General features: G+C 40.5%; 1 protein-coding gene across 2 annotated transcripts in view; it reads right to left on the reverse strand.

Annotated features, from left to right (window-relative positions):
• The window catches only part of CNTNAP5 (contactin associated protein family member 5), an 804,456-nt gene that overhangs the window by 314,570 nt on the left and 476,313 nt on the right, over positions 1-13,573 (reverse strand). For both annotated transcript variants that reach the window (XM_043576518.1, XM_043576517.1), the window contains exon 11: positions 1,213-1,319. In XM_043576518.1, the coding sequence (XP_043432453.1) occupies positions 1,213-1,319 (107 nt within the window). The remainder of the gene's footprint in view (positions 1-1,212; positions 1,320-13,573) is intronic.

Below are 13,573 nucleotides of genomic sequence, written 5' to 3' on the forward strand. Positions count from 1 at the left end.
TTTTCTGAATCTCTAGGTGCCATCCTGGCAACAGCAGGAACTTAGGAAACCCTGGTGAGGTCCACCCCTGCTGGGCCTCACCGTAGTCCTCAGCAGCCCCCTGGCTCGGTTCTTACATTTTTCTAACAGTTCCACCTCCTACCTCTCTACCGTTGAAGTCAATTTCACACTCACATTTTCGATGAAATCTCCCACAACTATAGCCAGCACCTTCAGATTGTGTCTTTCTAAATTATCCTTACAGCTCACTTCACACAGTTTGACACACAATTCTGTAAATGGCAAACCTCTATTTTGTCGTGTGTTTTTGTTTGGTGACCCCAACGAGACTATAAAATTACAGTAATCGGGGCCCCGGCTAGTCATTTATTTTTTTACTCATCACCCCTTATTCCTTGTGTGCTCCAGCTTCCCTCACTCACCCTGCTTCCTCTCTTACTTCTTACTATCAGCACTCTCCAGCCACGTCAAGTCACTCACACATTCAGTCTCCTTTTTCTTTTCTTTCTCTGCCACACTCCTACCAAATATCAACTCAGGCCTTCTATTTGAAGCCTCCTTAACACTGACATGCCATCATTGGAAGTTATCATCTAGATGCTGGTTCTCTCTGATCCCACAGCAAGACTGCAACTTTTGAATTGAGGTGCACCCTTGTGACTTTCCTTGGCCAATAGAATGTGAGTGGACGTGATGTTTACCACTCCCAGGGGGAAACTTTCAACGGCCAGTGTATGCTTTCTCATTCTTCTCTCTGCCACAGCAACCTTCTGGGTGTCAGAGCAACGCCAGTATCCCAGAATGAGGACAAAGTGGAAGAGGGGCCCCTGCCAATGTGACATAAGCATGTAACACAGGTATGACACAACCACTGGTTACTTAAGCCACTGACAGGTGAAGTTGTTTATTACAGTAGCCTAACCGAGCCCATCCAGACAACACCCTTGACCTAATAGCTCCCCTTGGTGAGCCTAGGGCACATGGTCTCTCCTCTGCCTCCAACACTTATTCCCTTTCCTATCTGTGTTCCTGGCAGGCCACAAACTCTCTGAGGATATGGCTTATAGTCCTATATGTATCCCACATGGCCACCAAGAAACACGTGTTGAATGAATGAACCCAAAGAGCCTGCCCCACGTTGAGCGCATCCTGAAGTCAGCACTGGCACTCCTGGAGGTGTGCCCATTTTGTGGGTAAGTCAGGACCACTCACAGTTATGGCAGGTGGCGCCACTGTAACCCGTGTTACTGCAGTTACAGGAGAAGCTAGTCCAGGACTGGGAGCAGCCTCCTCCATGTTCACAGTAGTTTGGCAAACACCTAAGGAAACAAAGCAAGAGCAAACAAAATAAACCAACTCAGTTGACATGAAGGGAAAACACAAAAATGTCTGATACCCAACTACATGGACTGATAGAAGAATTTGATCTTCTGGTTTTCTATACTAAGTCAGACTTGAATAACAGCGAAACAAGTCTTTGGCTTAACTGCAAGACACAGGTCTGTCCAGCACTACTGTGAGATGAAATGCTCACAGCTGATTTAGGCAATTACATGAAGCATTTCAACATTGGGGCAAATTGCCATTGACTTAAAGTTAATTTGAACTGGTCAGGATCTGTAAGATTTTTCATTTACCATCGAACAAAATGTACAAAGATTGCAATTTTGCATTTTGGAAAGGTTTTGCATTTTTTAAGGAAAGGGAAAAGGGGGAGATAATTGAGGTCACTGTCCTCATGATTCTCTTCTGGGTGATGGCCAGGAATCTATTTTAAACTACACATGAAATTTGAAAAGATGTTACCTGCTCATTTAACATGCAAGGAAGCTTTATCATTTCAAAAAATGCCAACCCACCCTTAAAACGAGGCCTTTACTACTTATGATGAAAACAGTACGACTATTCTGAAAAACATTTTCACCACACACATTAAAAATTCTCTGAAGCATTCATATAATTTGACCCAGCGATCATACTTAAATGGCTCTATCTTAAGAATATATTTCAAAATATAAAGACTATGCATGCTAATTAACATCATTCACAAGGCAGCCATGATGAATCAATGTAGATGTCCAACATTAGAAAACTTCTTAGGGAATTTTTAGTACATAAAATTAATGGGCTATCATAAAGCTACTGCAAATGCTTAGCAAAAAGGATTATAACAAACTGAGACTGGAGTAAGTGAAAATTCAAGATATTAAGCATGGCCACAACAAAGTAAAATGAACACGTTATATCACAAAAATGATAGGAAGGACAGACTTCAAGCACCACTTGAATTAATGGGAGTGAAGGCAAAGGTTCATATCTTCTGGACAGAGATCATGTGCTTTAGGGTCACTTATATCTGAGTTCGAATCCCAGCTCAGGCATTTGCTGCATGATGTCTTGGGGCAATTAATTCTCTTCACTTCTTACACACACAACTTAAAATCTCTACAGCACAGGAATGGTTGTGACAGAAATAACCTGGTGAATGCTCAATATTAACAATGAATATAATTAAGAGTAAAAGCAGTGATAAATACGGGAACTCTTGAAAATAATCTTGAAATATAAAAAATACCATGAATTTAAAGGGGGAGAGGGTATGAGTAAGGAAGTTACAGAAGTGGTCTAATACAATGAAAGGGTTCATTATGTAGCCTCTGAGAATGTGAGGCAAGCAAAAGTAAGATGATTTATCCTAAGTGTCCTATATAGGTAAAAAACCCTCCAGCAATGATTGTTTCAAAGCCCAGAAACTAATATTCCTGCATATGTTCAGACGTATTATTAGAAATTTTCCGCTCAGCACAGCAAACGTACAATTGTGCTGACAGGGCTTATGTCTGGGGAAAGCATATTGGTAACTCCATAGTATCTAACTGTGGCTTAAAGAACAGAAGGGGGGAGGGGAAAGAGGAACCAGTAATTTTTCTATGGAACGTGTTCACAGAAACCAAGCAATCAACACATAAGCAAAAACAAGTGGTCCCTTTTCTACTCCAGATTGCATCCTTCCTCTTGATTCCCATTCCCAGCTCTTAGTCTTGGTCGAAGGGAAAGAAACAGGCTTGTCACTGATATGGACCAAAGTCCCCACCCCCCCACTAGCCTTGAGTTGTGGGGAGTTACAGAAACTTGAGGCATCAGTGTCCACATCCACATTCCACATATTCCAAGCAAATATGTCTGCCCCAGGGTGTACCCTGATGGAGAGTCTGTGGGGCTAGCCTGTGAAAGCCCACCTACCCTACCCCTGTCTTCTCTTACATCCCAGCACCTCCCTGCTTCTGGATCACACTGCTCCTGCAGGGAATTTTCTCCATCATTTTCCCCACTGGAATTGTCAAGTTGTTACACAACCTCTCTTTACCCCTATCCAACTCCATTCCACTCCCCTTGTCCCAATGCCAAACATGCACACGCATACACACACACGTGCTCCCCTTCTTCCCCCAGCGTATAGTTAATTGCTTTAAAGATGGAAAGCAGAACAAAGCCAGGTGGTGAGGTACTTAATCCTATAGTTCTCTTGGTTTCAGTACCAAGAAGGTCCACATTGGCCTCTTTTAACGTCTGACACTATAGAATACTCAGAAGTTTTCAGGGGCCATGTTTTCATCCACAGGAAAAAAGCTTGTGGGCAGGGAGAGAGAGAGACAGAGATAGAATACTGGGGTGCAGAATGCAGCAGAAAGACCGAGAGTTCTGACAGTACTTGTGTGGCTGGTTTTGGTTATTCCAAGATTTGGCTGTACCCCTGAACTTCTGAGGGCTGCCTGTTTTAATCTGTATCAGGTGCTGTGAGATAACCCAAGATCAATCTAGAAAAAACCCTATTCCATTCAGGCTGGCTTCAGCTGGGATTCCATGACTTTCAACTAACAGAATCTTAACCTTTTGTAAAACAGCACTCTATGAATACAAAAACAAATGTAAACCCTTGTTTTCCCTCTATTCTATACGTTAAAATATTTTAAAACTCAAGATTGCCAAATTCAGTCTGGCATGTAGCAGGAGAGGCCTGGGGGAAAATGGTAAGAAATATGTGGGAACTTTGAACACATCTTTAATAAGCTTCACACAGACTTCATGTTGCAGTGTTAATAAACTCAATTTGCCAGTGAAAGGGTAGGATAGAAATTCATTGCTTATGGTCACTTTAAAAAATGATATATTTCTGAAAGGGAAAAGAGTACTTTGGTAAGAAAAAAAATCTAATATTCCTAGAATGAGAAAAAAAACGAATAGATGCTTGTAGCTTGGTTCATTTTGGTTCAACGCATACTATGATTAGAAAAACTCATCTGTAAAGCTGACACTCAAAATAAAAGATGCATAACCTCAATTTGCTTATTTAACAAGGGCAGTTTTATGAGTATAATTTCCACATTCTTTAATCAGTTCATTTTAACTTGTGCTTTGTTTCTTTTTCTCCCTACTTGCCATAAACTGAGCACTGAAGGCATGACGCAGAAAGAGAAAAATGGAGGTGCTACCAAAGTGAGAAGGGCCCACTAAGGGTGAGAGTCCATCACTATCTTAGATGTAAAGCCCTCAATTCAAATTGTTAGGAGATAATCACTCTGAATTCCTATCTCCTCAAATTCTAATGATACTTCATAGGCAACTGGATTTGAATGGATGTGCTTTTTCTTGGTGCACACTGGTTTAACAAAGCCGTCAGCATGAGCATGACACTTGCCTTTGTCCTGTCCAGGAGCCCAAACAAGCAAATGCAGGGATGTGTGTCAGCAAGGACTTAGAGAGTGGGAAAGACCCACTGGAAGCTATTTGCTTCTTTATCAAAACAGAGAATGCATGGGCTGAAGGGTGAGGACAGAAAGAGTTGAAGGAAAGGCAGATGAGAGTAAGAAATGGAAGGAGAGGGAAAAAAATGGAATATGGATAAAAATTATAATGAGATTTAAGTGAGAATTTGTAATTTTCCCCCAAATCAAAACTTGTTCTGAAAGAGAAAGATCATTGCTGGTTGGAGCTGTGGACAAGCGAGGGCAGAGGTGAAGTGGGAAGGAAAAGTCCTCCAGACCGGTCCATGGACCTCTCCAGTGGCCACCACCCAGCCTGTGGGAGTGCATGGTTCTTGCTTCACTGCTGTTGTTTTCTGGTGTGGCAGGTTGTTCATAAGGATATACGAGAGAACAAAACATTTCTCTTTAAAGGCCAAAGAAGCTGCTTCGAAGAAGGGAAAGAATTTGTCAAGATGTTGGGAGATTGTGCCAGTCAGATGGCCAAAGATGGACATTTCTGAGAACGTAAACCAGAGCCCAGCTTCAAACATCCTAGCCAGCACAGTTTCTGCTAACCACAAGTTCTCTCCATTGGCATTAGGAAGAACAAAAAGACTGCCTGGAGTTTTTGTCAAGAATGTTCGGAGTGGTTATTTCCCCAACTTAGCTTTCACGGAGACCATGAAAAAGTTTCCAGCTGGAGCAGATGAGGCTTGAGAAAAGCATTAGGGAACCAGTGGGGTTCAAGATAGTTCTGGAAAATGTAGTCTGTCCATTCATTTATAATTTAAAAAGTTGCGTATACTTAATACCCATTTTTGGCTTTTCATACACAAAAACCAGATTACTGAGCAATAGACATTGCAAGTCTCATAAGTATATGCCAGTGACTTCTGAGTTTATACTCTGTGCTCATAAATGCAGCTGTCTGCTTCACAGCTCCACTTGGGTGTCTAACAGATGTGTCAAACTTTGCACGTCTAAATTTCTTATGTCCTGCTTCTCCCCCAGCCCACCTTCCACCCATATCCTTCACCATCAGGTGACAGCAACCCCATACTTGACACTGACTGTCTTGAATCCCTTCCCTCAGCCCAGGTCCAAGGTAGGAGCAAGCTCTCTGGTTCTGACTCCAGAATCTGTCCTGCATCTGACCACTTCCCATCACCTCTATTGCCACCACTGCAGTCTGGGCCACCAGCATTTCTCGCCTCAACAACTGTAGTCTTCAGTGAACTGACCTCCCAGCTTCCACTTTTGTCAATTCCCAACACAAGTGCAAGTGAGATCTTCTTAACCCTTAAGGCAGGTCGTACTGAAACTCTCTAATGGCTTCCTGCTGTATTCAGGGTAAAAGAAACATCCTTCAGATGACCTACCAGTCCCTGCTGATCTGTACACCCATTAATTCTCTGAATTCACCCCTAATCTTCTCCCTTTTCTACATCTGACCAAGCCACAGAAGCCAGCTTTCCATCTTTCCAGTTGACCTCCTCATTGTCCCTAAAGCATACCAGGGATGCTCCTTTGTCAGGGTCTTTTACTCAGATTCCCTCTGTCTAGAATGTTCTTCCCTGGATGCCTACACAACCCACACCTCACTGTCTCCCTGTCTCTGCTCAAATGATACCTTATGGAAGAGGCCTCCCACATTTATGCTATTTAAAATTGCAAAACCCCCTTCTGTCTACATACCCAATCCCTTCTCTCAACCCTACCTATTTTGTCTACCATTTTATTGTATCTTCTAAACCATTGTATACTCCGCTTATGTGCTCAGTTTATGATTTGTTGCCTATCTCTCCACACAAGAAAGTAAGCTCCATAGAGTTGTTCTCTCTTGTTCACTGAGTATCAATGTAGTAAACAGTAGGTGCTCAACAAATGATTTTTGATTGATTGGATGAATGCATGTATGAATGAATGGATGAATGGATGGTCGGATGGGTGGATGGACATTTCTGGAGTGCAACAGTCAGCTGAAGCTGCCCGCTTTTAGCGAAGCCTCTTTAGTTAGCTGCAGTGTATCTGGCCTTCTTTTGTTTGTTATTACCTGCCTGACACTGAGAAGCACAATAAGAGGTGAGTGGGGATGAGGGGGTGACACAAGAGCCTCACTTTTTTTTTAAATGGTAAAGAAATAGTGATACAAGTAAAGAGAGCTTTCTGCACAGTCATAGATGAAGGGCAATTTAAAGAAGGGAGAAAAACACAGCGAAGAGGTGGTGAAGTTGATGCACACCATGAATGGATCCTCTTTAGTGGTCTTTATGGATGCACAGAAATGATGTAATCCCTTTTGATTACTTGTGACTACTGGGCTGTATTGTTGGGTCGCAACAATTTTATCTCCCAGGTACTTACAGGGATAACTGGCTCCAAATTGATCTGAAGCAGAACACTTTTGAATGATGCCACTTAAGAGCTCCTGAGAGGAAACATCTAGCATTGCTGATAAGCTGTGTGCAATTTCTGATAGATATTAATGAGATAAAAAGGCTGTTTAGGAAATGCAATTTACCCATCTAGCTCACATTGATTACTGTCACCTTTAACCAGATATTCCAAAATGCAATGACCTTTAACCAGCTTTGTGACTATCCTAATGATGTTTAACCAAACATCATTTTCATGGCTAATCTCCTACAAAATACGGCCACCAAGAGGCAATTTAGATTTGCTTTCTTGAAAGCTTTCCTCTTACCCACTTCCTCTTACCAAGCTTAAAATGAAACTTGGAGATGTGCACACAGTCATATCTGAGATGTTGCTTTAATGCTGTTATTTTCCCTGTTTCATAAATGAGGAAAGTAGGACAAGATGAGAGTAAATAACTTGTCTGACTATGAAGTGACAGAGCCAGAAACGTGAGCCACGCTACCTGTCACTGAAGCCTGTATTCTCAAACACTGTGCACCTTCTCTCCAATGGAAGATGATCCAGCTCCTTACAAGCAAACTCTCAGCATGCATTAGGACATCACTTCTGCCAAGAGCGGGAGGGAGGGAGGCTTCATGTAGTTGCCCACTGATTCCAGAAACTCATTAGCAAACTTAGAGCTGCAAGGTTAGACTTTTTCAAGATATTTTCGGTAGCTAAAGAGGTCTTAATGACAGTGAAAACTGTGTTAAATGGGAAGAAATAAACCCGAGGTAGAGAATAAAGGACATATTATATAATTAGTACAATGCTATATAATTCATTCTATAAATTCTATAAATTCAGGGATAAAGCAAGAGGAAAAGAGGTTTTGATCTTGTTTTCAATCTCTTTTCACTACCAAATTGTTGAATTCTTAAAATTATTAAGAAAAATAGAAAATATACTCAGGACCCAAAGTTGGCCTTTGAACTCAGGGCTATAGACTTCATGGCCGGTCCACCAGGATGTCATGGAGCCCTTGACTGAGAACCCACACATAACTAGGGTTCAAGGTGTTTCACTAACATCAAAAAAGCTCATGTTTCTATCTCCGTCATTTAGCAGAGTCAGTGTCTTCTTTGGGCACAAAAATTTTAATGCCAGAAATTTCTGAATTTAGTATCAAAAGTTTAAGATGAACAAAATCTTAGTATTAATATTTGAGGGTTAAGAAGGAATAAGGTACTGAAAGAGAAAAATGGTCCCAAACCCGATCTCAGCCAGAAACTTTTGTATAATATAATCTACATCTTGCTGGGAAGAAATTAGTATAATTGACTTTGATAAATATGCTTAAGCATATTTATCATGGATTTTAATAGGATTAAGACCAATGTCAGTCCATGGTCAACCTTACAGGGAACCTGACTTAAACAGTCTTGCATCAAGTCCAGGAGTTTAATAATCATTAATTAATTTTTTTTAATTCAGTCTAACAAGGGACATATTTAAAAGGCCCCTAAAAAAAGCCTCTGCCAAGAATGGATCTTTGAATTGGCCGGAGATGGGTCTTTTATCTTGTAGCAAGACTGAAATAAAACTTTAAATTTGCATTTGTAATTTTAAAGAAATTTGGCCTATGTGGCCTAATTTGGCCTTATAAACACCAATTTAAAAAGTGTAAGATGACCAACCTAGACCTTAAAAATCTTCCTTAGTAGAACATCTAAGATAAATAAAGTTCACCAAAGTTAAATGTTCGTTTTCTGGATGCTTAACTTGTAGAAATATTTGTGGCATTAATGCAGTAACCTGAACAACTTGGAAAGCAAATAAATCATATTATAAATGTAGTTTAATACATTTGAAGGTATTTAAGTCACTAAGTCCATAAATGGGCTTAAGCATTATTCAAAGGGCTTTAGACCTGAGTGCTAATACTTGCTAGACTTACAAGAAGAATACAGTTTTAGAAGCTGAATTTACAAAGTTGAAAAGAAAACCGTAAAAAAGCAAGATTTTGAATTCATAATTTTAAGAAATTTAGCATCACTCTTTGAAAGAAAAATGACCTTACAAACAGTCTAACTTGCATGAAAAAATCCTCCTTTGTGCATGCCACACTTTCATCATACCTGATGTTGGCTGATTAATCCAACAGGAATTCAATTTTACCTTCCTAACCCACTTTATGGGGGACACCGTGCTCATCCACAGGCTCTACACAGTGCCCTTGATTCTCACCTTGAAAGCAACTTCCACTTGTTGGACGCTGAATTCTATCTCTAGTTCCCCTGCATCAGTGTAGCTCTGTCACTTTAGTGAGTACTTTTTGGTGAAAATAGTAGATTTTAGGTTCATTCTGTTAATCAAATTCTCCTCCCAAATGTTCTAAACTCCCTTAAACAGTATTTAGGTGAATGTATCTCTCGAAAACCAGCTAACCTTGGATTTTATGTTACTTTTCTTAATTTGTAAGTGTCAGGGAAAAACTGTTACATCCTTTTATTATCATTATTTGTTTTTAATATTGGACAGTGGTTCTTTGTATTTTTTTATGATTTCTGAGTATTTCTTCTTATTTTACACATTGTTCCTGTTTGGCCTTTGCCTGTTACACTCTTTGGCGTTGATGCAACATGTGAAGGCTGTTGCCACTGACTGATGTGGTGGCATTTCCAAAATTTAAATTATGTATCTGCTTTGACTTAGCAATTCCATTTCTTGGAATAATGCCCTAGAAATACTTTCTTAAATGCACAAGGATATACAAGATAATTATCATTACTTTTTTTATTTTTTAACATCTATTTATTTTTGAGACAGAATGTAAGTAGGGAAGGGGCAGAGAGAGGTGGGCTCCAGGCTCTGAGCTGTCAGCACAGAGCCTGATGTGGGGTTCAAACCCACAAACCATGAGATCATGACCTGAGCCAAAGTCAGACATTTAACTGACTAAGCCACCCAGGTGCCCCAAAATTATAACCATTATTAACAACTTAAAAAAATGGAAACACAGTCCACCATTTTGGGAACAGTTAAAGAAATGGTGGTACATCCATACTACAGAATGTTATGAGGCAATTAAAATGAATACATACATCTATATGTAAGGATGCTGGAAAGTTCTACATGTGTAATATAATATTAAGTACAGAAACCGCACTGCATAATAACATGTTTAGCTTCTGCTGTTATGGCCCTCATCATTATAAAGAGAAAATAAGGTCTAGAAGGAAATGGTCCAAAATGGTAATCTGTTAATAGTGGTTAAATGTGGGAATGAAAGTACCATCCCACTCTTTATTGATTTCCGGCTTGGTCATTGCTTTTACAACGAAACTGGAGAGAAATATGTACACGAGCTTACATTCATATTTTATTTTGCTATTAGACAAAAGCAAAGAGAAACTTTTCTTTTAAGAAATGGTCTGTAAGAAGAGTGAGTCAGGCTGTCCCAAGACACAGTGTCAGCCCAGGTTGGGGACCAGCTGGACAACAGAAGAGGTTCAGGTGAATGAGTCTTGTTTTCTGCTTAAAGCTACAGAGGCTCAGTGAGCCCCCAGGTCCCTTACTAAAGCAGAGCAGACACTCAAACCCAGGTCCAACTGACCAACCTCCACCTTCCTCATTAAACTCTGAAAATAAAATTCAGTGGGTGAGGCCTCTGTTCCTCTGGAACACAGCCCACCTGGTAATAGAGTCCTAATGATCACATTCATTATGACCCTCTATTGATCCATGTAAATTTTAAAAGTCTCATGTAAAAATTAAAAAAAGAGCATCTTTGGTCTGAGAAAATAAGCACGCAATGGTGTGTGTCCCTGAGTAGCTATCCTTCTATGACAGTCATTTATTTAAACACATGCACTGTTAGATACATGCACATCCCCCCAAAAAATCCCCAACCTGAACACAGCTAGAGGAACTCATCTGTTTAGATGAGCCTGAAAAAATACTCAGTGTATGTCTATAAACACCCACAGAAAAATTTTGTCCTCAGTATGAAATTTCCCCTTTCCGCATTCCCCATAACAGATTGAAATGAGTAGGACATCCATTGGCAGACCTTTGAAATTCCCAAATGTTCAGATAAATGGTTACCTACAAATGAGTCTGAATGTATTTATGCTCCATTGAGTTACTTCCCTTTTTAAGAATTCTCATCCCTTCTTTATACAGCTGAAGGTCAGTTTCAATTTCTATATGCTTTCCTTGGAGACAAAAGAACAAAACATTTCAATAGTCCTCAAAATGCAAGCTGACTAATGCAAGCCTTTTAATGAAGCTCATACATTAAAAATCAGCTAGGTTGCGTTCCTTTGTCTGTTTGCTTTAATTAGCAGCCAACTGCATTGATCTTATTTTGGTCAGATAGCTTCTCTGAAAGCTTTTGAAACCTATTTCTATGCCTCTCCATTCTAACAATTACCATAATCCCATTTTACCCCCACAGTTGGATCTTCATTATAATTGAAATTTGTTGTAATTACAGCAGATGCAGACATTAAGGAATTAAGTGAATAAAAAGAAAAGTGTCAGAAGTCAGCTTCCTAAATTTCCCAGGGTCTAGTTCACAGCAGGCAGCCAATTGTCAAGTGTTGCTGAGAAGATCCCAGGATAACGGACTAAACAATGGTGGTGCACCTCCCAGGAGTACTGTCCACCTTTCACCCAGAGCCAGGCATCCACAGCAGCACAGCTCTTCCCTGCCCTGGCTTTTGATGGCCAAATGGGAAGGTCCTCTCTCCACTCTTCTGCAAACCTAAGGTTCATGACGAAGAGATGCTCAGTGCTCTGCAAAGGCCACTTCTTTAAAGCAGAGGATGTTCTGATTCAAGAAGAATGTTATCAGTGTTATCTATTCCAAAACTGCTAATATGAGGAGCAAGCTGAGGCCATGAAACTAATATCAAAATCATTGCTACCTGGTCACTTTACAAACAAAGATACATACCCCTCACACACACACGCTTTCTCCAATAACAAAATAATGTTTTTTTTTTTTTTTAATCACAAGGGAAGAGAATTCCCTATCAGTCTGACATGGGTCATTCTGACTAAATAAGGCAGAATTGAATTTCTGTAATCAATCCGTTTGTCTCCATGGCCTAGAAGTGATTCAACAGAATGGAAAAGCACCACACAATTTACAGACGGGCTCTGGACTTTACGGGAGAGAAATCTGGTCTGGGTTCATCTACTACATATCAGTTAGGTAAATGGTTCTGCGTGCCTTGCACTGGGATGCTTTTGTGTACCATCATATAGATGGTGTATCAATTGTTATGTTAAAGTGAGTCAGGAAATGCAGAGGGCTTTCCAGATTATTACAGTGGTCTCATTCTTAAACATTAGAACATCATTCATATCCCACTATGAATGAGAACAATTCTATTGTCTGGTTTAGTGCTTCTCAAATTTTGGTTGAAATGTGATACAGTAGGTCTGGGGTAGAGAGTGATGTTCTGTATTTATAATAAGCTCCCTAAAGATGCCAGAGAACTGCTAGTCCTCACCTTGAATACCAAGGATTGATTTCTAGTTCAAGGCTCAAGTTCTAGCCCATAACCATCCTGTAGAGATGGATCAGGGGATTGCAAGTTGTGAGGATTATTTTTTCCCCTTTTTTAGTTCTTGGGCTCTTTTTGCAATTATTTCTTTTTTTAATTTTTTAATATTTATTTATTTTTGAGAGAGAGAGAGAGAGAGAGAGAGAGAGAAGACAGAGCACAAGTAGGGGAGGGGCAGAGAGAGAGGGAGACACAGAATCTGAAGCAGGCTCCAGGCTCTGAGCTGTCTGCACAGAGGCTGACGCAGGGCTCGAACCCATGGACTACGAGATCATGACCTGAGCTGAAGTCAGACACTCAACCAACTGAGCCACCCAGGTGCCCCATAATTTTGTGTAATTTTAAACCAAAACATTATAGTTCTCTGGGGCACCTGGGTGACTCAGTCGGTTAAGCATCCTGCTCTTGGTTTTGGCTCAGGTCATGATCTCACGATTCTTGAGATCGAGCCCCATGTTGGGATCTGTGCTGACAGCGTGAAGCTTGCTTGGGATTCTCTCTCCCTCCCTCTCTCAGAATAAATAAATAAGCATTAAAAACACATTATAGTTTTCCAATGTGTTATATATCAGATTTTAATACACCACACTAGCTATATGTTAGTTTTGTGCCCTGGAGTAGCTCTGGAGAACTCGATGTCAATCTTCTTCTGCCTTCTCTGCACTGTATTCGTGGGAATAAGGATGTACTACCATCATCGATGAGGAAGCATGCTGCAGTGCACCAGCTGGGTCCCGTTGGGTCTGCTCAGGTCCCAGAAGGTAGAGTGGGCATTGCTACACTTAAACCCACTTAAATCTATTTAAACCCAGCCATGCTCGGGAACATCTGCTAGCCACATGCTCTTTCCACTGCATAATAACAGAGCAAAAACAAATGAATGGATGAACGTGA

The sequence above is a fragment of the Prionailurus bengalensis genome, chromosome C1 (genome assembly GCF_016509475.1).
Source record: "Prionailurus bengalensis isolate Pbe53 chromosome C1, Fcat_Pben_1.1_paternal_pri, whole genome shotgun sequence".
Taxonomy (NCBI): Eukaryota; Metazoa; Chordata; class Mammalia; order Carnivora; family Felidae; genus Prionailurus; species Prionailurus bengalensis.